We start from the raw sequence: 24712 nt of genomic DNA, 5'->3' as shown, positions 1-24712 counted from the left end.
ATGTCGCCGCCCCTAATGTTGATTCAAAAGCCCTCCGGCAGAGTTCGCACAGCGCTGGCCGCGAGCTAACTGAATTCTATAGATACAAGCTCTACAAGCAACACTGGAGCCTAATGTGACATGAAGAGAATATGATGAATACGTTGTTATATTCATGGAAAGTAAATAAAAAATGTAATTTATTTTTATTAATTTATGATCATGATTTACTGTATGTTAGGACAGCAGAGAAGGCACACCACTGTTTATAATATAAATACTGCTGCTGCTAATAAATATGTTCCAAATGTGTTTTGAACAAGAACATTAACAGACGTATTAGCTTTGGGTGTTCTTAGCTAACAATAGCGATTTGGATAGTTAGCATTAGCTGTCAATGAATGTATATTCTATCATAACAACAACATGACCGCAAATTGTTTGTTACTTTTCTTGCACTGCTTTTCTACATGTGCACGCGCTCCGTTCACGTACGTGTTGGCGAGACCGTGAACACCAATCGTTTTATTTAGGGGGTTTTTGGGGGTTTTTTTTTAAACAAATTTAGTAATTGTGAAAAATATAGACAGTTTTAAAACCAATGTGTTCTGTTCAGTGGCGGGCCGTGCGTTTCCCACCTAGGCCTTCAGTGATCTTTGACTTCAATGATTACCTCTCAAAATACCATAATTGATGTCACCACATGATCATTGCTGGAGAAATACTATACAGGAACACATTTACACCCTACTGGGCATCGAACCACATCAACAGTATACAAAACGGGTTATTTTCTGGCGTAAATTATAACACATCAGCATTTAAAACATATACCGTAAATTTATCTGCTTGTCTTATGGAACTTCCGATCAATAAAGTTTGATTCAAAGTACACACTTCTCAAATATATATTAACTGCCCTGACCACATGATGGCGACAAATACACATGCAACAATGTTAATTAAATGACAAGCATGACACACTTGAACAACAAGAGTTTACAACGTTTAGTTGTAGCAGAACAGTTACTGTCAACAACTTGTGATCTAAACTCTATGTGTTCTCTATTTCATCCGCTAAGGTCCCGATGACTATCCAATCACAGGACGCGTAAATGTCACTGTGGAAGTTGCTTCCTGGCAGTTCCTCTGTAGACACGGCACAAGAGCCAAGCGTGCAGTTTTTAACAAAGGTTTTAATGTACATAGGTTTTCTCAAATGTCTTTCTCCCCCAAAACGTGACTTTTCAGTCACGTCCGTATCTTTCCTCTCCTGCTCCCGGCCGCTTACTGTTAAAGACAACAGATGATTAGATTAACACGTACCACCTGTGAAATCGAATCACCTGCCAGCTGTGTCTCGCCGTCAGCACTGCCACGCCCCCCGTCTGATGGTGCTCTGTCCTCAGCACTATGGACAGAGGCAGTGACCTTTGCTCCTGCAGGCAGCGCTGGCCACATCTCCCTCCACAGTCACGTTCAACGTGAGGCCATCTCGAAGGACTTACTGACAACAACTCGTGATCTGATTGGCTATCGCAACTGTCTATCACCTGTATGTCCCCGTTCACTTACAGTGCACAGATGCCTGCATTGTCGATTCTGAAGGCATCTGGCAGATTTCGTACTGCATGGCAACGTAAGCTTGCTGAATTCTGATTGGATACAAACTAAAACTAAAAACAACTGGAACGTGCATAATATGACATGAAAAGAATATGAATAATTTTAGATATTTAGGGAAAGTAAATTAAAAAATAATTGTATCTTTAATTATGATCATGATTTCTGGTTATGTTAGGCCAGCAGAGACGGTCTTGCTGGTCCTGACGGCACACCACTGGTTATTTTAAACCACTAACAGTAACACAAGCTAGCCAATGGTGTTCTTGTTATTTTGTTGGCTTTGAAAAATGTAACCGTGAGCAAGTTGCAAACAGCCCCTTTAATAGTGCGGCATTATAAAATAATGCACGCGCAGCTGCCTGATAATCCAGCTGCCTGGTTGTCATTTGGGGTCCCAAGGCAAATTTAGCCATTAGAGCCCTCCACGTAACACATAAGACTTAGACTTAGACTTAGTCTTCCCTTTTATTGTCATTCAAATTTGAACTTTACAGTACAGATAAGAACGAAATTTCATTTCATTAGCTCATGGTAGTGCAGGATAAAAAAAGCAATAAGGTGCATATATAAATAAATAAATAGGTTACTGTACAGATAAATATATTGCACTTTTTCACATGCGTCCACGTTTATGGATGTATGTTATATTGTCTTTTTTTATTCCAGCGAGTTAATCCATTTTGGGGGGAGTTGAGGGGATTTTTATGATGCGTTCAAGAGTCTTACGGCCTGAGGGAAGAAGCTGTTAATGGTAAGTTACCGTGTTTTTAGAAACTACCATGCATGCGAGCTGCACATAACAACTTGGCGAGCCACGCAATGGGAATCACTGATCCCAATGCCTTCGTTATAATATATAGGAGCATTTATCAACATTAATAAAGTATAGGCCATTATTCTGAAATCATTTTTTTATTATTGTAAAGGCCGGAAGTGTGTGACTGGTGTAAAAAAGCCACCCAAGTGTTACTAGGCATTGTCCTAATGTCAGCCACACAAGAAATATTTTTTATCCAGTTTCTTATTTCTCTGTGGTAGGATTATGCAGGAAAATACATTTTCTAGAAAAAAGGGTTTTGAAGTTAAATATTTTTTTCTTGAAAAGGAATAACATTTAGTTAGGAGGTTGTGGTTATTTGTACAAACTGTTAAATACTGACTCAATCATTCACTATTTTGACTGTACACATTCATGCAAAGCAATATAAATGACTGACTGCAGTACTATCATTTTATTGCTCAAACATGGAGTTGACTATGTCTCTGGTGAAGCAGGTGAGTGAGTACACACTGCAGAAAGACAAGATGGAGTCACAGCAAGACAACACCCAGAGCACTGGGAGTCACGCTGGTGTGTCACCACACACCATCTGCGGGCCTGTTTATCCAGTGCTCATGTGAAACGTGTGTATGTTTGTGTGTGTGCGCATGTGTGTGTGCGTGTATGTGTGAGTGTTTTGCATATTGTTTTTTACTCGAACTGTGAGGCCTTGAGAAAACGTTCTATTGAAAATCTGAGCAGAGAACAGAAATAGTTGCTCTTCTGCAAGCTGGACTGTAAAAATGGTACTTTCCATCAATCACATGTTAACTGCTCAATGTTCACAACATTTCTAAGAATATAAGTATGATAGATTTCAAGAATGATCTGAGGGATCAAAGATGGGACGATGATACATGATACATTGAAAATTATTTAGATGATGCATATAGCAATTTTTTTCAACACTTTGGTGATACTTTCTGACAAACTTTTTCTATTAAAACAACTTAGTAAGAAGCAATAGAAAAAACATCAAGCATGCTTGCAACAAGAAGAATACGTTATATAGAACATGTATAACACAAATATCTGCCGAGGCAGAAAACAAGCACAAAACATATAAGAACAAGCTAACTGGCATACTACGAACACGGAGGAAGGAACAGTACAGTCAATTATTGGACAGGAACAAAAACAATATGAGAGCAACATGGAGCATCCTAAATAGCATTATTAAAAATGGTGCTAAGAAGGATTATCCTCAATACTTCTCATACAGAAATGCAAAAAATTACAATATGAATAAAGTAGTTTAAACAACATCGTAAATATTCGACCTAATCTGGAGGATAGGAGTCCAGGTCCCGGGTCAGTTGAGGACTTGAATGACACTATAGACAAAAATCCCAACTCAATGTTCCTCGAAGGTGTGACAAAAGAGGAAATAATCAATATTGTGAAAAAATGTAAATCCAAGACATCAACTGATTGTAACGGACTTGATATGGAAACAATAAAAAAGGTTATTGAAGAGATTTCAGAAGCTTTAACATTTATCAGCAACCTATCATTTCAAACAGGCAAATTCCTAAACAAAATGAAAATAGCAAAAGTCGTACCAATTTATAAGACTGGAGACAAACACCAGTTTATAAACTACAGACCTGTTTCTCTACTGCCACAATTTTCTAAAATGATTGAAATACTGTTTAACAACATGGCCCTACAATGAGGTGGCGACTTGTCCAGGGTGTACCCCGCCTTCCGCTCGAATGCAGCTGAGATAGGCTCCAACACCCCTCGCCACCCCAATAGGGACAAGCGGTAGAAAATGGATGGGTGGATGGATGGATGTTTAACAACAGATTGGACAAATTTATAAACAAATATAGAAAGTTTGCGGAGAACCAATACGCATGCAGAGCCAACATTTCAACATCAATGGCATAAATTGGAATAACGGAAGATATTACTAATGCAATTGATGGTAAACAGTGGACAGCTGCAGTGTTTATTGATCTAACATTTGACACAATTAATCTTGATATCTTAATAAACAAATTAGAACGGTATGGCAAGCTACTTAACCAACAGGAAGCAATACGTGAAGCCAGATGAACACACTTCTACAACGCTACATATATCTTGTGGCGTACCTCAGGGATCAATACTCGGACCAAAATTGTTCAATCTTTATATAAACTACATTTGTAAAGTTACAAAGGACTTAAAGTTAGTATTATTTGCAGATGATACAACTGTGTTTTGTTCAGGAAAGAACAGACAGAAGCTAATACAGATTGTAACAGAAGAATTGTCAAGACTTGAACTATGGCGTTGTTTGTTCTCCCGAGGTGCAAATTATTTGGACCGGACATGGCTTGGAGGTGGGTACATGATTTAATATTAACACTCAAAAGGAACAAACAAAAGGCGCTCACAGTGGAGGTACAAAACTGGGCTATAAACACAAAACTTGCGCAAAGGCAGAAACTATGAACAATGAAACCAAAACACTAACTGTGGCATTAATAAACAAAAACTTACTTGGCATTGACTAAAGGAGCAGCATGAACGATGGACATGAAACAAAGTGTCAGGAATGTGCAGAGCATAAATGTGGATGTTGCCAGGCTGACCAACAGAAAATGAAAAGCTTAAATAACACAGACATGATTAACAACAGGTGCGTGACTCAAAACGTGAAACAGGTGCGTGACATGACAGGTGAAAACTAATGGGTTGCTATGGAAACAAAACAAGGGAGTGAACCACCAGGAACTAAGAAAGTGTCCAAAAAACAAACAGCAAATGGCCAAACAAGAACATGATCAACACAGACATGACAAGAATGAACAAAGACTATATTTCAATCTCAGTAAAACTAAAATAATGTTATTCGGTAACAGTAGAAAAGAATGTGAAACACAGATACAAAGAGGTGGAGTAGACTTTGAAGGGGTAAAATAAATAACATTTTTGGCTGTAGTAATAGACAATAAAATGAACTGTGTAAAATATACAACATAAAGTATAAAGAGACAAGTCAATAATGAATACATAGGAGAGAGGAGAAAACTTTAGAGAAAATTATCAATTAAAACATTGATATGCACACATAATCTTATTCATCTCATAGGTGATCCATAAATACATTTATTTATGAGAACTTTAATTATTATACGTCATAAGTGACTGTAAAATTTGCATATTTTGTAAGACATGCCGTAGTAGGGTTTTTATGGCTACGTTCACACTGCAGGGTTGGATGTCCAATTCAGATATGTTTGTCCAATTTGATCTTTTTAGTGGCTGTTCAAATCACAAAAAAATGTGAATGCAATCTGATCCGCATGCGAACATTACGTCATGCCGTCGCACGCACTGCAGTGTTTACAGGAGTAAAAATGGCTTCAACTCGAGTCTAGCTCAATACTCGCACATTTGTGGCAAATTGCAGGATTTTATGCAATCAAAATCAACATTCTCTGAACCAAATTATTGCGCGGAGAAGATTAAAAAGAAAGAGGACAAGTATTATGGCTCCCGCAGTTTTAAGGGATAACTTGCTTCGATGTAATTTGTAAATGTGTGATAAGTATCGACACATGCTCATCAAAGACCCATGACATCACATGTGGTGTCCCTCAAGGACTGATTTTAGGTCCTATTCTTTTTATAATTTATGTGATTCCACTTTGCTCTGTCATCGGGAGACATGGAATTATTTCCACAGTGATGACACACAGCTGTACATTTCCATGTTTCCTGATGACAAAAGACCAATTGTTTAGTTGCATTTTAGACATTCAATCCTGGATGGCAGATAGCTTTTTACATCTTAACCAGGACAAGACTGAAGTTTTAGTCATTGGCCCTTAGGTCCTGAGAGAGAAACACACATCGAAACTACAATCATTGTCGTTAAATCCATCAGTCTTAGGGAAAAAATATTGGCCTCGTTTTCGACTCTGAACTTAGTTTTATACCACATATAAAAAATAAAACAAAAATATTTTTTTTATCGTTTTAGGAATATAGCAAACGTTCACCCAATTCCCTCTCAGGGCAACACGGAGGTGCTAATGCATGCTTTTATTACAAGTCGTATAGATTACTGTAATACCCTGATTTCTGGGCTTCCTAAAAAGGTTATTACACCTTCACAACTACTCCAAAATTCAGCTGCTGGTGTCCTGACGAAGACCAGAAGGCGGGCCCACATTACATCAGTTTTAAAATCTCTGCATTGGTTCCCCATGTGCCTCAGGATCAATTGTATGGTTCTTCTTATGGTTTATAAATGTTTTTATGGTATTGGGCCTTCTTATCTTTCAGATTTGCTTTTACCATACAAACCTTCGCGGATCCTGCGATCCTCCGGGTCTCATCTCTTAATTATTTAAAAAGTTAGTACACAAAGTCACGGGATGGCATCTTTCCGTCTATGAAACAGCTTGCCGGAGGACCTCAGGGCTGCAGAGAATGCTCACCTTTTTAAGAGCAGGCTTAAAGGGGAAATGCACTTTTTTTGGAATTTGGCCTATCGTTCACATTCATTATGAGAGACATGTCTAAGGATGTTATTTTTTATTTTATTTTATACATTTATCTTTTTTATTCTAAAGTATATTTATTAGGACTGTCAACTTTAACGCTTAACGCATGTGACTAATACAAATAAATTATTGCGTTATCAAATATGAATGAAGATTAATCACTTCTGGGTTAAGGTTTAACACGGAAAACACGCACATTTGTTACACAGTCTGTGATTGCGAGGAGGTGCGGCCATTTTCGCTTCAAAACAGAATTTTTTTATAAAACTAAGGTACCTTGTTGGTATTGCAGTGACAAACGTTTTTATCATCGGCAAACATTAATTTTAATATACCATCTTAAAGTGAAACATGTACTCGACAGTGTTGTCAATCCTCTTGGCGACTTTTTTGTAAACAGTTACTATCGACAAATCTTGTGACTTTTCTGTGATATTGGAGACTTTTTTGTGTCTTGGAGACTCTGAGGTGAAAGCAATCAGCAGCCACCGTCCTCAGCGAGCAGTGACGGCTAACATCTGTGAAGACTAAGTCCTGTAAGAAGATGTCATTCATATCACCACATGTCGTACCTTCAAGAGGCTCAATTACAGCAAGGATTAACCAACCGTACTGCAAAAACAAGAGCATCAAGTTGCAACTACAGACTGAATGTACATTTATTTTGCTTCCTGGAGAACGTTGAACATCTGTAAGTAATCCCAACGAGCTGGGGTCACATTGTACCAAAACATTTGATCAGCACTGTCATCTCAAAAAGATATACAAACTTGTTTGTTTCAACAACTGGTTAAACTAAAGAAGAGTAAATGGTGCACTTAATAAGTTGTTTATGAGTGCCTTTACTACATTATCAATTAGTAACTGCATAGTCCGTAAGATTATTGCAAACTGCAAAGACTTTCAAAGTGTGTACTTTATTTTTACTATACATATTTTCACCAAGTTTTGAACAAATCAATGACTTGCAGTTCAGTAAAGCATTTAAAAAATGTTCCTGTATGACATTCTGACTACTAAATTGTATTTGTACCAACATATTGGGGTATTTTCTTTAGCAAATTGTATGTATGCAAGCAAATAATAACCCATGCTTAATCACAGGTTTAGAGTGTGATTAACCTGTTTGGAAAAAATAATCACTTGACAGCACTAATCTTTACTGTATATTTATTTTTTATCTTGACGTTTTACTTGTGTTTTCTCCTTTATTCCAACTATTATTTTCACTTTCCAGCGTTCCTCAAAAGGAGCCCTCTGCATCAGGAGTTATTGGCCGTGCTGTGGGGGGAAGGGGGGTTTGTGTCAGCGTCCTAGTGGCCGTGGTCAAAGAGACTTAAAAACTCTACCCTGCATACTGCAATTAAACTGTATAATGATACTGTCTAATTAAATAAGTAATACAGTCATATACCAAAATACTAATAGTTTCCATGCTGCTGTTGCCCTGAACATTTTTTATTTTTTTATTTTTATTTTTTATTTTTATTTTTTTAATATAAAATACTGTCTGTTCTTTTAATTGTTTTAATTTTTGTTTGTTTGATATTCATTGTAAAGTTCAGCTGTTTTTTCAGTGAGGCCCTGGCTCCACTGCAAGCATGAATTAATAAAGTCAAGTCAAGTCCAGCAACTTTTTGCATCTTAACTCTAAGAAAACGGAATTGTTGATTATCGGTTCTGCTAGACACCGGCACTTCTTCCCCACATCTGCGGTCCCTTCCAAGGCTTCTTGTTGTCCCGATTGGGTTGAGTTTTTTCTTGCCCTGATGTGTAATCAGATCCAAGGATGTCGTGGCTTGTGCAGCCCTTTGAGACATTTGTGATTAGGGCCTATATAAGTCAACTTTGATTGATTGATTGACTTTGAACATATATTGTTTCCCATTGAAGTATGATCTTGACATTATTTGTATTTTAATTTTTAACAAACAGGAACCAGAAAGTCAGAGTCAATGATACTTTGTCAGGAAAGATACTTCTACGTCTCACCTCTTGTTTATTTTGTACACAAAAGTGTCAGAGTACATATAAGAACAAGACAAAAATGTAATATGGTGATGATTCAGTAATTGTTAGTTTGGTAAATGGATATGCAGTCACGGGTGCCAGCTGCCGGGTGCTAGTTTGTTTACATGGATGTGTCCTCACAAAACGCAAAGTTAAATCATGAAATGCAACTTTACCCCAGCAAAAAACGATGAATATTTATCCGGGAGAGTCTTGATACCATGTTCCTTGACCCAGCCACACACAAAGAAGTTGTAGACTTCCATGATTTTCCAAGTTTTCATCTGTTTTGCCGTGTAGTATGGCGTCTGGAGCACGTTAGTTCGACATGTATGGGAACTCCACCGACGGACAATCCTTTATCACTCGACAATTTATTTAATTTTTTCTGATAAATTATAGAGCTTTATTCTATTGTTTAGTTTTTTGCTTTTTGCAGAACGATCCAGGCCCCTTACGTACTCAGATAGTTTGTGCGCCATCTTGGCTTGGTTGACCACTAATGGTTTGCACTTCCGAGAAGAAGTGACTTGACGGAATACAAAGAATACTCAACTAAATATTTGGATCACTACTCTTTACTTGTACTTCAAAGTAAAGGTACTCTGACTTGACCCACCTCTGATATTTGATCTGCTTTGAAATCAGCAATGATTTTAACCCCCCACATCCGAGATGTTTCCATGAAGTACTCAAATTAGAAGGATCCCTTCCCTAAGAACTTTTGTTTAAGGTAAAAAGAAACAAACAAAAAACACTGTTGGAAGAGTCCAAATAAACATCAAGGGTCAATTTGAGGGGTACATACAAGATCTCATCTCATTGTGTGAGGGTAAAAAAAAAAGATAACACATTAAACTGATCTCCTGTGGTGGCCTCAAGATCCCCCTGCTCAAGAAAGAAGAAACTGAGAATGTGATATTGTCATGAGAGCAGAATTGAGCTCCTTGACATCAGCTTGACTTGCCGTGTGGTCAGGATACAAAAATCAATAACGATAACCTAAGATAAAGATTAATATTAGGACACTGAACTGTGTTATAAATGTCTTTTCTCTATGATTCCAATCAGTTTGAACATGTTCTAACTCAAAAATCACAGAATGTGCACACTTCCTGGTCAAATTTAGGAAAGAAACATAAGATGCATTTCCTTTCTGCTTTGTGTGCAAGTAATGTTTGTCGCCAATATCATCTCGGCAAGAACATTTACAGTATGTTGCGCAATTACTGTACTTTCTACAGCCTGTGTAATGTCCTTAATGTAACTGCCACATCATTATTGTACAATAAACAAGATGAATGTCATATGATTTCCCTTCCTCACTACAAAAGACGCAGGTGATTGCACTGTTCGGCCAGGAGGTGCAAACCAATTTTAATAAGTGACAGAGAGTTTTTAAAAAACAGGACTTTAGCAAACTCAGGCTCTTGGAGAAGAATATGACAAATTGACCTCTTATCGATATTATTTAATATTATTATTAAGTAATTGATAGTATCAACTAAATGTTGCATAAGTAACAACATTTTGCAGATTTACTACCTAAACCAAGTAAGCACATTAATATAATTCATAATATTCAAGTAAACACAATAACTACAATTTTCTTGTATGGATTATATATGTAACATAAGGTTTTTTTCTTCTTTCTCTTGGCGTAGCGCTACTTCCTGTAACATAGTCTACGGCAGTGGTCCCCAACCACCGGTCCGTGGATCGATTGGTACCAGGCCGCACAAGAAATAAAAAAAAAAATAATAATAATTATTAAATCAACATAAAAAACACAAGATACACTTACAATTAGTGCACCAACCCAAAAAACCTCCCTCCCCATTTATACTCATTCACAATCATTCGCACAAAAGGGTTGTTTCTTTCTTTATTTCTGGTTCCTACATTATATATCAATATAGATCAATACAGTCTGCAGGGATACAGTCCGTAAGCACACATGATTGTATTTTTTTATGACAAAAAAAATTAAAAAAAATACCATACCATACCACCCCCCCCAGGTCCGTGGGACAAATTTTCAAGCGTTGACCGGTCCGCAGTTACAAAAAGGTTGGGGACCACTGGTCTACGGAACCCCTTGAGAGACATATCAGTTTGAATCTGCAGTAATATTGCTTAAGTATTTTATTGTGAAATGACAGTTAAACGCTGTGAAATATAAGGATACCATCATGTTTACCTGTGTTGTAATGTTACAGTTCATTTTGATTACAGCATTTTACTGAGAAATAATGTTGTGACATCCTGGTAAATTTTGACAGTGCAAATAAAAGGAGTACCACAAATTATTTTTGGTTTCAGCAGCTGGGAAAAGTGTTAAGTGTTCTTTTTGAATATATTTTTAGTTTCTTCGCGTAAAAAAAGATTTAAGTATAGTAGACTTTTTTTTTACCATGACATGTTTCAACTGCCGTGACTGAAAACTGTCTGGCGAGAGGAAACTATAAATATATGGTTTTCAGATTTATTTAAAACATTTTAATGGAGTGATAAGTATTTGAAACTAGCATTTTCACCTGTAGTAAAGCATAGTATTATTATCATCTTAAAAGGGCCCCTCTATGCTGACAACATTGGCACTTATTGCATATTGTTCTGGCCCTAAATAATATGTGTAAAGGTAAAATTCCCCCCAAAATAGACACTTTAAGACATTTTATTCCTGTCTTATGTGAGTTTCGGAACAATTTGGTACGCCCACTTTCATCTCTAAAATGTGGTATGTGTATGTGTTTTGGTAGCATCTCCATCCCGAATCATGACATTTCCACACAGAATTTGAAGGAATTAGTAAATATTTGTGCATTGTAGCAGGTCGTACCAATACGACTAAAGAAGGGGTCAGCCCGCATATACATTTCCAAATGATGGGAATACGAAAATAATTGCTCTTCTTTAGTCAAATTGACTTGCTCAAAATGGGAAGGAAAAAGCGAGAGCAGTGTAATTTGCAGCCAACATTTTAATAATTCTGACTTAGAAGAAAAAATATTTTGGCCGGAGTTTGGATGGGGAAAGCGTTAAAAGACAGATGTTATTCAGAAAAGAGGAGGAGAAAGACTAAAGAAGGTAAAATGCTAGTATTCTATTTTGAGTCCTCTTCTACTGATGTTTTCCTCAAGATGCTTGGAGGAAATGCTGAAGGAGTATGAGGAAAAAGGCTACGGGGTGTATGGAAGAGCAGGGAAGTCTCGAAATAGTGATTCTTTTATATTTTGTGTTTGCTCATAATATTAAGCATATGAGTTTTGAAGTAATCATGGAGCAGAGACAAAATCACCACCGAGTCTAAGGATAGAAAGGGGGAATTCAAATCAAGTAGTTAGTTATTTACCAATGACCTAAAAACTAATTGATATAATGAAAAACGACTGCCAACCTAATGTTTAGCAGAAAAGAACAACTTGTTGGTGAAATTTTGATCATCTGGACACTATTTGATGAGGAGCCTGTATCAATTAGAGCACAGGAAGTTAAAGTTCTGGAAAAATGTCAGTGCCTCGCCAAGCATGAACTTTACCACACAAGACTGATTTAGAGGGTCAAGAACATCATCCCGACTGTCAAATACAAATTCATGCTCTTTTAGGGGTATGGTTGCTATTCTCTGTACTAACATCTTAAAAATAGACTTACAGTTCTCGTACAGGCAAAGAATAAATCCACTTTCAACAAGATTTACTTCAACTGTAGTTTATTTTATTAAAAAGACCAGGGTGCAAATATGAAATTAAAAAAAAATAAAGACAAGCATATCATTTTTAAGCATTTAATACAAACTTAACAATATAAACTATTTCAGTCCCTCTTGACATGTAAGACACTGACTCAAAATACTTTGTTATGCCGTATTTTTTTTTTTTTTATCAAGTATTGCACAATGTAGGTACAAAAATTAATATTCATACGATTACATTTGTTGTCCATAGTATAGCAAAATCTTTAACCTCTTAACAGAAAATACAATTCAGCTTTCAGAAATAGCAAATATTCCTACACTTGAGTTTCACCACTAAAGGAATACTCTGTACACAATCTTTAGAATATCTGATGTACTTTTTTTTTTTTTTTTAAAGATGGATTTATTCAACAATTATCTTTTAAAAAAGAAAAATAAGGAAAAGCTGCTGCAGCCATCACAGATCACTGGAGTAGTAAAAAGATATAAATGCAACACCATGTCATAGAAACAATATATACTCTGGTATTTTACAAACTCTGTACTAAATTAAATTATACCATTAGAAAAAGACCAAGTAACCCCACTTAGTGCCAATTCATTAAAAAAATTAGCCTTGTCTTACCACCTGTAAAATACTGTAAGAGGCCAAAACTTTTTTTTCTTTTTTCTCCAACATTTTAGTATTTCTTTCAAGTCAGTAAAAAAAGAAAAAAAAAAGAAACAAAAATTGTGCTTGGTTGGCAAAAAGAAAACAATGCATGATGAATCGAAGTTTACCAAGCTTGGATGTGTTTGTACAAGCTTTTGATAGAAACAAACTCAAGGGGTTCCAGTAAAAAAACAAACAAAAAACACCCTTGGGCACATGCGCTTGATGGACCAGACGCTAGCAGGTTCTAGAGTGTGCGTTATGTTTTCTTCTCCCAAGCCACCGTCATTCATAAATAAACATCTTTGTGATGAGTTTAGTTTGCCATGACAGGCTGGAATTGCTGGTTAGAATACTGCATGTTGCTCAGACCGAAGTTGAGGCCGTCCGTGAGTGACTTGTCGTTGAGGCTTCCGTAGGCTGCGAACACGTCAAAGGCATTGTTGTACGGCGCAGGTCCAAGCCCCAGAGAACCTTCGCTGGGGAACACAGCTCCGGGGCTGGTCTGACCCTGGAGGTTGGGGAACACAAACTCCTTGGCGTTGGGGGAGAGAGCGGAGGCCTTCTGCTGCTGCTGCCCCAGGCCCAGCCCGTACAGTGAGTGCATGGAGGTGGAAATGGCTTTCTGCTTAAGGAGGGTGTTGACATTCAGACCCAGGTGGCTGACAGGGGACGAGCGAGCCACCTTGTTGCTACTGCCGCCTGGGGCGTTGTTGTTGCTGCGGCCGCCGCTCTTCATCTTGGTGGATCCGAATTTGGTGGCGGCAAAGGTGGCAGTGGTGAAGGTCAGAGGCTGGGTGGAACGTGGCATGAAGGAGGGGCTGACGGCGGCCGACTGCCCAAAAGGTGGGGATGGGGAGCTGGATTCCGAGGAAGGCCCGACGGGCTCAGTGATTGGCATAAAGACTTGGGCCTCGGGATTAAAACTGTTCTTGATCTCTTTGTCCAGTTCTGAGCCATTCTCACCGTTATCATCCACATATAGCACCTTGACCGGTCCCTTCTCTCCGATCTGGTAAGAAACCTCAAACGGATCAATCCACACGCTAAGGTCCTGAGGGAGGTTATTCCGGACATCTTCAATGTCCAGCCCGCTCTCTTTGGCTGCCTTTTCCACCACAGGATCCACTTTCTCCCCTACGTGGATGCACCTGTACCCCGAACCCTTGTATGGCTTATCTGGATACCAGTGGCCTTCATATTTTTTCCTCAGCTGGCTCTCGAGCTCTTCGCCAAAGATATTCACACGTCGTCGGGGGAGTTTGTTGTATAAATAGGAAATAATAAAGTTGAGTGCTACTTGAATTTCAAGCTGCATAGCTGCTTCAGTGACTAGTAGATTCTTCTTTCAGGAGTAGTTATTGCCCCAGGCAAAACTGCAAAAGCCACCAAGGCAGCAGTATTCAGTGAAGATTGGGCTGTCGTGGCTCAAATGAATATCCTTCCTGAAACGAGATGAGGTTTTGGACCCTGAAACGAGAGCAGAGAACGAGTCCGTAATTAATAAACAGAATCTTGGGCAATCGAGTTATGAAGCAAGTGAGGCAGAACTGAGTGCACTTCTTCACTGCACCCATCAGAGGCATTGTTGGTTTGGCCTTTACTAAATTGAAGAACAAACAGACACACGCAGACCTCCGATACCATAAAATATGTCAAAGCCACAATAATCTGCTCAACACCACACTGACATAGAAACAGGTGTGCAAAACATCCAAAAAGAGGTCCTCAACCCTTGATGTCAACCCTACAGACCAACAGAAGACTAATAGAGTGAGAATACCTGGGCTAAAAAAATGAAAATAAAAGTAGCACACCAGCAGCACTGTATATTGTTTACATTTAATGTACTAGTCTGGAGTCATGTTGACATGACCCCAAAAAAAACCAAAAGGTTACCACCTGGAGTTAAAATACACACATATGTAAGAACATCCTATTGGATCATTGCTGTATGAGTGAGCATGTTTCACCTGGCAACAAATTATTAAACTGCTTAGGACTGCAACAATTAATAGACTAAATAAATAAAATTAGATTGATATTCCACTGCTTCAATTAATCGTTGAATGAGTTACCAATAAAAATGTATCAAATAGGGATCGCATTGTGTGCCAGGTACTAAAATATGACGGCATAGTTGCCACACAGCCGCTGCAATAAAGCGTGCATGAGAGCGAGGGTGCTATGATCTGAACAGTTGAGTTGTTTTTCATGGGGTTTTTTTCATTATTGCACACATTTTAAGTTACATTTCAATGTCAATGATGTGCATTTATTAAGAAAAAAAGAATGAAGGTTTTGGCAAGCAAAGAAATATTTATTTTAACAGCTTTCCCTAAAACATGATTAAATCGAACAAACCAATTGATAGATGACTATTAGGAAAATAATCCATTGCTGCAGCCCTAAAACTGCAGTGAGCAGCTTGCCAAAGACATTCTATAGTCATGGAAAATCATTTATCAGTTTCAGAAGATGACCATCTTAAAAACTGCCCAGAGAAACAGTGGGGAAATGTTTGTGCACTAGTCCATATCACCCATTATCAATACAATATCATGATTATATTGCAACTCTAGACAGTAACATTGCAGATGACACAGCAAATGTGTGTCGTAATCAAAGCTAAATGGTGTCTAACGAGATATTATGCTTTTGCGTAGTCACAGCATTTCCTCCAACACAGTCTTTTTCCTTTTATACAGAAGCTTTTCTTCAGGAATGAGTGTGCAACATGTAATTCTCTTCTGAAACACTCAGGACAGTGTTTTCAAATCGGTGAGACAACTATTTAGCTTGCTCGCTTACTTCGTGACAAGTAAACAATGGCAAATCGAAGACAGGCGATGAGTGTTATTAGAGTTTAAACTAATTTATGTCAGTCACTTTTATTCCACACGATGTGAAATTGTCAGAGAAGCAATTGCAAAAGTGGGCTTTACGTACTGTGAACAAGTTGAATGTGATCAGGAAATAATGTGCCAAGTCATTCCCAGCCTTTACGGTCCATTCGTGTTAGACCATTTGTCTGGCCAGGCAGTGTATTAAGTTTTGTAAGTATTTTGTTTATTTTTATTAGGAGCAGGTGTTCAGGTCTCTTAAATACATGTTTTCTGACAGATTTAAATAAAATGTATATTATTTTATAACTTCTTCTGATTGATAGTCTGCAATTACAGAATGTTAAGCAGGCTGAATATTACATTTTAATAATGAATAGAGAAGGTTAAAACATTGTCATGCAGAGATATGACTACCATTAACTTGTGCAACATGTAATGTGTAGAATATCAGAAGGATTTATTCAGGTAGAAATATCACAGATTACATTACCAAACATCTTTGACAATCAAACATGATCGTAACAATCTACATGTTGTGTTAGTGTGTGAAAATGGTATCTAAACATTGTGTATCGCCTCTCCTCTAAATGCAAGTGCTACTACAGCAGGAATACAAATTCTGTATTCCTACAAAACACAATCTGGCAAGACACCAACGCACTGCAGGCTTTTTTTAAAATTATTATTATTATTTTAATCGGACTGTTGCAATCTAATTTTGTCTTTGACTTCAGTTTTTATATTATGGGCCTGCTGAAAAGCTACAATGGAACATCAGTTTTGGAAAATGTAATGTTACCATGGCAACACGTTTCAAGAAAATTATTGTTCTGGGCCCATTGAATAGGTACCCCTTGGCCAATTTAATTGGTAATTGCTTTAAGATGAATTAGAGCAAGATTACCTCTTCTTCTAGCTCAGCCATACTTTCACATAGCTCGACTGTACTTTCAAATGGCTCGGTCCTTAATATCTCATTTTGTTCACGCACTTGTCAAATGGCCTCCACCATCTATAGCCAAATAGATGACCTCCCTTGAAATCACCAGGCAGCCCCTCTCCTCAGGTGTTTCTCAGTCTAGTATTTGTACAGCGGCGTAACTATAAGTTCAATGGGCAAACAAGATGGCCATCTCATAAAAAAAAACATGGATTTTGGTAATTGGTGCTATCAAGCAAGTATGCCAACAGTTAATGTGCGTTGTGTTTACGTAAGCATGCTAACATTTTGTAAGGTTTTAGGCTAATTGTGTATGTTTAGATCCAAAAATCATGAATTTTGATACTTGACGCCATCTTGGAAGTACGCCAACATCTTTTATATTAGCATGCTAACGTTTTATGCTAGCAGTTCAGCTAATTGTGTGTTTACACCTTAAAATACTGTATTCTGATATTTAGCATTATCTTAGAAGTACACTAACTTGTCCAATGTCATGTTAATGTTAGCATGCTAATGTTTATGTTAGCTTATTAGCTAAGTCTGTATGTTTAAACCTAAAAACCTTAGTTTGACTCATGACACCATCTTGAAAGTATGCGAACATCTCTTACTATAACATGCCAACGTTTTATGCTTTCTTTTTAGCTAATTGTGTACGTTTAAACCTAAAAATCATAGATTTGGATACTTTTACCATTTTAAAAGTATGCCGGCATTGACCGACCCCGGACCAGAGGTTCAGGGCACAGATAGCAGTCCCATCAACATTTCTGTGGGAATTTTCTAGTCATTTAAAGTGTGTTTATGTCCTTTTTGTGTTGAGCTGTTTACAAAAGCATAATGTTTAAAGAAATAAATAAAGCATTTCCTTAAAGTAATAATAATAATAATAATGGATTAGATTTTATATCGCGCTTTTCTATTATTAGATACTCAACGCGCTCACAGAGAAGTGGGAACCCATCATTCATTTACACCTGGTGGTGGTAAGCTACATCTGTAGCCATAGCTGCCCTGGGGTAGACTGACGGAAGTGAGGCTGCCAGTTTGCGCCTACGGCCCCTCCAACCACCACCTATCATTCATTCATCATTCATTCACCAGTGTGAGTGGCACCGGGGGCAAGGGTGAAGTGTCCTGCCCAAGGACACAACGGCAGCGATTTGGATGTCAAGAGGCGGGGAGCGAACCTGCAACCCTCATGTTTCTGGCACGGCCGCTTTACCCACTACGCCATACTGCCCCTAAAGCAATCTGATTGTCCCGTCATGGTATTAAAAACTTAAAACAATATATCTGTCTTGGGTACACTTTTTAATGATGGAAAATTAGGGCTGGGCGATATGTTTGACAACTGTATCACAATTTAAGTTTTTTATATTGATCAATATCGATAATTTGTATTTTTATGAGACTTATCTAAGCCTGCCAATAAATGCAGTAATACAATTTACAACTTATCAAAAGGTGCCATTTATTAATGGATAAGGTTTTTGATAGATTGGTAGGATGAGCAAAGCTAAGGTGGTATGGTAGGTTTGTTGTATTACCGATCTTTGTGGGGGCGAACTCCTTGCATAAATTGCAGACCACATTGGTCTGACGAGAGTCCATTTAAAAAAAAAAAAAAATAATAATAATAATAATAATACTGCCAAACTGTCAAGGTTGACCTTTTCAGTTTTGTCAACACTTCCTTCGCATTAACTTTTAGCTTCTGCTGTATAGTAGATTTGAAGGTAGTTGTAGTTTAGATGACAGTAGTGTATAAGTTCTTGAACATTACACTACGTAGTTTGGGAAGCTACCAGTTAGACTAAGACATTTGAAGTGTCAGCATGTTGCCGCACCATCTGCATTAAAACCATCAAAACTTAAAGACAAGTTTCTGTTATTGAGTTGATATATCACAGTTTCTCTTCCCATTCCATGCAGAGAATCAACAGCGAGACAACGAGATGGCGCGACCAAATGTGATAGCTGACACTGTTTCCGGATTGGCTGTTAGCGTGTCCCTCCCATTGCTCAATCACTTCCTGTTTTGCTGGGCACTTGTACCTTTGTTCGTGTAACAAACTAGGATTCATAACTTCCAGTTTCTTCCGCCCAAAATATATATTTAGATGAAACACATTTTATATTGATATTGATTAACTGTCTACCCCGATATATATTTGTTGCCCGACAAAATCATTATCAAGCACAGGACACAAAACTACTTGTGGGATTCTTTATTCTGAAAGGTAAATATTGGTAGTTGAACCCTATATAAATTAAATAATAAAAAAGGTATAGGTCGGGGTATTCCCACAAGTTACAAAGGAGGTGTTTCCTTTAAACAAAACACCTTATGTTCTGAAACTATCAGAAGTAAATTATATTTAACTTTGGTATGACACAATCAAATAAAATAACTGCTGTGGCTTCTTTCCCTCATTTGTCCAAAATCTCCTGAATTACCTATGAAGTAGCAACAAAAGTACACACACGTTTCTCCCAACGCTACAAGTTCGCTCAAACACACAACTTCTTTTTCTTCAATTTTTCTTGGCTCTCATCCAACTCTGGCTTCTTCGCTGTCTTACCCTAACCTGACTCACGGCAGATCCTTGCAATTCGCTGAGCTCCACACAAGGATCTGGGACTTCTCAATAGGATATATTTCAGAAGGCAGGGCCTTGTAAAAAGAATCACTGTATGTGATTGGATAAACCACTTGTCCGTTATCTTGAATGACATGCTACTTCAACCACTCACATCCAAATCAACCCGTGACGCTGATGAGAGCGACGCTGGGAAATCCAAAACAGAACAGCCGACATATTGTATAACGACAGAGCGAAAAGTTCTTGGTTCATCTTTTAAATAATTAATATTCGATAGATTCGACAAAACAGTTGCAATAGCAGAATCAATATCAGCACACGACTCCTCGCTGCGTGACGCCATTGTTGTTTGAATCAAACAGTCGCTTCGGCGCTACGTCACATCTATGAAATCCCGCCCGGCGATCCTGATTGGTTCATTATTTTTTGCTATCTTGAAGGAGTTTGCATTGCCCTCGAGCCCATATCTTTGTGTGGAGCTCAGCGAACTACAAGGATCTGGCGAGAATCAGGTTGGTCTTACCCCTTTGCAAAGTTGCAAACACACCACAGATGCCACACTGACCCCTAGTGGAGTCCTCTCAGAACTACATGGCAAAATTCAATTTTTTTCCCCCCACCTGGCTACATATTGATGTTGTTTTATCGGCCCCGTCCTATGATATGTTATATGTATTTGCGTTTAAGCACAATTTATTTCAAATTAACAATGATTGACCAGGGTGTACCCCGCCTACCGCCCGAATGCAGCTGGGATAGGTTGCAGGGGGTGAAAGGAACAAGCGGTAGAAAATGGAGGAATGGATGAATATTTTAATCTTTTGACAGCCCTAATCAATACTAACTCCTACTTAACGGGAATTATTTCACTATGGTCAGACCCAGAATAATTAACAGCGATAAACGGAGGGTTTACTGTATCAGTACATGAAGTTGTGATAGAAATTATAGAGGAAGATAGTTCCTCCTCGTACAGTAAGTTGCTTCTTTCAGCTCGACCATATCAACCTGCTATTAATAAACACAAGCCACTGAGTCACAAACGTTGTCAGCAGTGTGTTCCTCAGTGGCCTTGTGTAACAGATAAAGACACCAATGGGTGACCTCTGAGGACAGACGGAAAATGTCAATAAACCACACGCCTTTTGAGGACATGTTCGGACCAAACGCCCGAGCTTGCGCGTCGGGGTGGAGCGTTATACAGTATATGCATACGAGGACTACCCAGGCTTAACACGCTGTTACATAATCAACATCCAAAGTCCAACCACGACTAAAAAAATAAAGAAAATACTCCTGACACATTTGGAGGCCATTTATACAAAATACATGTACTTTATCGTCATCATCTCTGACGAAATTGCCATGACTAGCATTAGCTGGACAGCTTGCTGTGAGGGGCGTGAAAGCCAAGTGGAGCTAGCTTGGTTTTATCTGGTAATTCTGTTCAAGTGTAGCTTATCATTATTGGCTTGGGGGCTTAACAGAGTAAAAATTGTTTAAAAAAAAAAAAAAAAGGTGCTGACAATGACAACAACAAAAAAACGAACGTCAAATTTGAGATAAACTCACGTTCTTCTGGCACTGGTTGTTCCGGCTAGCAATAGCATATGATCAGATGTTGCATTCGACAAATAGTACGTGACTGACATTTAATAGCAGTGTGTCACCGCCTGAAAACGCACGTAGCCAAATACATACTTATATCAATTCAAGTTATCAAATATGGGAATGTTTTCGACTTGTACTTACATGGAAAATTACAGCACGTCCTCTTGCAATTGCAGGCTTCCGCTTCAGGTTTTCAAAGTGCGGGTTTTTTTTCCACATAAGTAAAAAAAAACAATTACGTCGATGTTGTGTCTTTATGATCCAGGCGGTTGTTGTCCTTCTGTGGGGTGGGAGGTTATATTTTGCAAGATTCCAATCCGAAATGACCACTCAGGTGACTCCCCACAGCCTGGGAGTTTGTACCACTCTGTCCTTTAAAAAAGTGATGGCGACTTGTTTATATGGTATCCTTCCGCCACGGGCATGGTGGAGATGGTGATGAGGCTGATAGAGGTCGACACCCACCGGAGCGACTCTATTGGCTAAACGTCATACGTCACCAACACCCACCAAATCTCAGCTCTTTGATTGGATGATGTTGTGCTCAATCAACCGTGAGGGCTCTATTTACGGCAGTGCTGTGCCTCTCGTGTGCTATGAACTATTTTCTTGCTTTTAATTATTCAAAAGCGGCTTTAACGTGATTAAAGCAACGCAAATTAATAATGATAATTAATGCAATTATTTAATGTTTGAGTTTGAGTTTATTTCGAACATGCAAGCATACAACATGATACATCACAATTTCCAGTTTCTCTTTTCAACATGTTCGAAAAGGAGTAGGAAGAAGCAGAGTTTATTTAATCCTACCCCTTTTCTTTTACATAACAGTTGCTAAAACTTTTTGTTCACTTCCTGTTCACAATTTATTCACAATATACTCCATAAGTAATCACAATAAAATTAAATAAATAATAATAATTTAATAATAATAAATGGTGAAGTAAGTCATATTTTATATGATGACATAAGTAAGATTATTTTGAGAATGAATGAATGGATGGATGAAATAAATTGAGAATGTTTGTCATGGTTCTTGTTCTTTGTACTTTGTAAACACTTTAAGTTTGAAGAGTTTCTTGAAGTGGATCATATTAGTACATTGTTTGATTGCTTTGCTTAATCCATTCCATAATTTAATCCCACATACTGATATACTGAAGGTCTTAAGTGTTGTACGTGCATACGAATGTTTTGAATTACATTTTTCTCTAAGATTATATTTCTCCTCTTTTTTTGAGAAGAATTGTTGTATATTCTTTGCTTTGTGTATAATTTTAGCTGTTTGCAAATTCACTATGTCATGGAATTTCAGTATTTTTGATTCAATAAATAAAGGATTTGTATGTTCTCTATATCCAACATTATGTATTATTCTAACTGATCTTTTTTGTAACACCGTTAGTGAATGAAGTGCACTTTTGTAGTTATTTCCCCATATTGTAATGTAATAGTTAATGTCCAATATCACCTATATTCCATTATTACTTTAATGTAACACCAAGCCCTTTTAAAATAAGAGCTGCCAGATTGAACTTTCTTTACTGTCTTGTTGTCAAGTATTGTAGTTTCCTGACAGATTCTCCACTTTAACACAATTTGCTGGAGCCACACACACCTGTCTGTAGTTGTGTTCCCTGCTTCACTGCAAATACATTTTGATGATCCAAGACGCAGCTGTCTGCACAAATAAACAGACAACGCTCTCTTGCTACCTGTTATTGAAATAATCTTTATCAAAAGGCTTTTGGACGGGGGAAATAATTGCACACTGATTCCTGGCAGTGTTGTGGCACCTGCGTGCAGGCTACTTGTTCCCAGCAGCTCAGCAGTGCAGGGCTTAAGTTCTCCTCTGTCAGGCCGAGCTAGCTAGGGTGCTTGACGCCACAGCGTGTTCTTACCTAACATGGGCTCTTGCACTCTGCGTTTGCACAATAAACACAATGCCACATGAATTGTACAGGCTGGGGGAAGGCAGCACGGTGAGAGACTAGCCAGATCTTTGGAGGCGAAGAAGTGTGCTGGATAAGCTTAAAAACAAAATGTTGTCTCTATTAATAAATGTTATCCAAAACAAACTCAAATAGATAGAATGTACATACTTCTTTTAGAGCAAGGAACAACTGTTGATTATTCTTCTTGCAATATCTATTAGGACCTCCTGGAAGGACTGTACATTATGCATGGTTTATGTTTAGCTCGGTGCTATACTCCTTTGCAGTCAGGTCCAACAGTAGCTGCAGGGCTGCAGGATGCTGCAGGCACAGCGGATAGTTCTTCCTCCAGATTGAGCACCAGCGGGGGTGAGAGATGAGTCCCCCCAGCACCGCCACCACAAATGTGCACTAATGTGATGGATGATATGAACACACGCAAAACCCATCATTAGGTCCTCGCAGACACACCTAGGCCGTCTTCATACCTCAAGATAGATAGATAGATAGATAGATAGATAGATAGATAGATAGATAGATAGATCAATAGATAGATAGATAGATAGATAGATAGATAGATAGATAGACACAGCTTGACCCAGGGACAGGTTATTTCCATCATTGTTACAGTTAAACTTTAAAGGTAGAACGCAAACCTGTTCCAAGACACTGTTTGACCCCCAATGCGTTCTTATACAAAAATAAATACCCCCATTGGGGGAAAAAAAACAATTAAGAGTCATAATATTGCCGTCCTTAAACCATTAACTGTATGCATTCTTCAATGTCATTCAAGTGTGAGAAGAAGTTGAGCTCTGTGTAAGGACTTTGTATGTATAAAAAAAATACAATACAACTATTAATTGTGAGGTCCCAATACAAGATTTTCTCTTCCGATAAGATATAACGATATTGGAGCTTTGAGTATTAGCCGATACCGATATTGATCCTATACAATATCAGCATGAATCATACTTACTGTTATTATTTTGTGGTGTGGAGGCAGTTAGTTGAATGGTGCGGATACGTATGTTATTGGACACTTTCTATGCACTACTGCCTTGGAGACTTTGTATCTGTACGTACTACTCAACTATAATTATTTGATACTTGTTTATATTGACTAATGTCATTTTAGACTTCAATATTGTTCAATTAGGGGGCACTTGTTACATATGTCTAGCTTGTGTGCTATGTTGTGTGTAGCAGCTAGCTACCTTTTGTAATTGACTTCACTAAAAAAAAGACCAAACTTGTGTGCTTGTTGGAATAACTTTAGCTGTTAACTGGCTGTCCAGCTTTGCACAAGTAAATGTGCTTCAGGACTGCTCATATATCAGAGATTTTACACGCAAACCGATATAATCCAAAACAGTACTTTTTTTTGTTGCTAATATCGGACTGATATCCAGTGTTGGGACTAACGCGTTACTGTAACGCCGTTACTTTCGGCGGTAAATAGTAATCTAACGCGTTATTTTTT

At 38.0% G+C, this 24712-nt stretch overlaps 1 protein-coding gene across 1 annotated transcript; it reads right to left on the bottom strand.

Annotated features, from left to right (window-relative positions):
- Nucleotides 1–12807: 12807 nt before the first annotated feature.
- tob1b (transducer of ERBB2, 1b) lies at nt 12808–21686 on the bottom strand. Its single transcript, XM_061967190.2, has 2 exons — nt 21437–21686; nt 12808–14759 (listed from the first exon to the last, which is right to left on the bottom strand). The coding sequence occupies exon 2, from the start codon at nt 14605–14607 to the stop codon at nt 13606–13608; it is 1002 nt and encodes a 333-aa protein (XP_061823174.1). The 5' UTR covers nt 14608–14759; nt 21437–21686; the 3' UTR covers nt 12808–13605.
- Nucleotides 21687–24712: the final 3026 nt, after the last annotated feature.

The sequence above is a fragment of the Nerophis lumbriciformis genome, linkage group LG11 (genome assembly GCF_033978685.3).
Source record: "Nerophis lumbriciformis linkage group LG11, RoL_Nlum_v2.1, whole genome shotgun sequence".
Taxonomy (NCBI): domain Eukaryota; kingdom Metazoa; phylum Chordata; class Actinopteri; order Syngnathiformes; family Syngnathidae; genus Nerophis; species Nerophis lumbriciformis.
The sequence above is the reverse complement of the archived record's forward strand: the minus strand, read 5'-3'. Positions and strand labels throughout refer to the sequence as shown.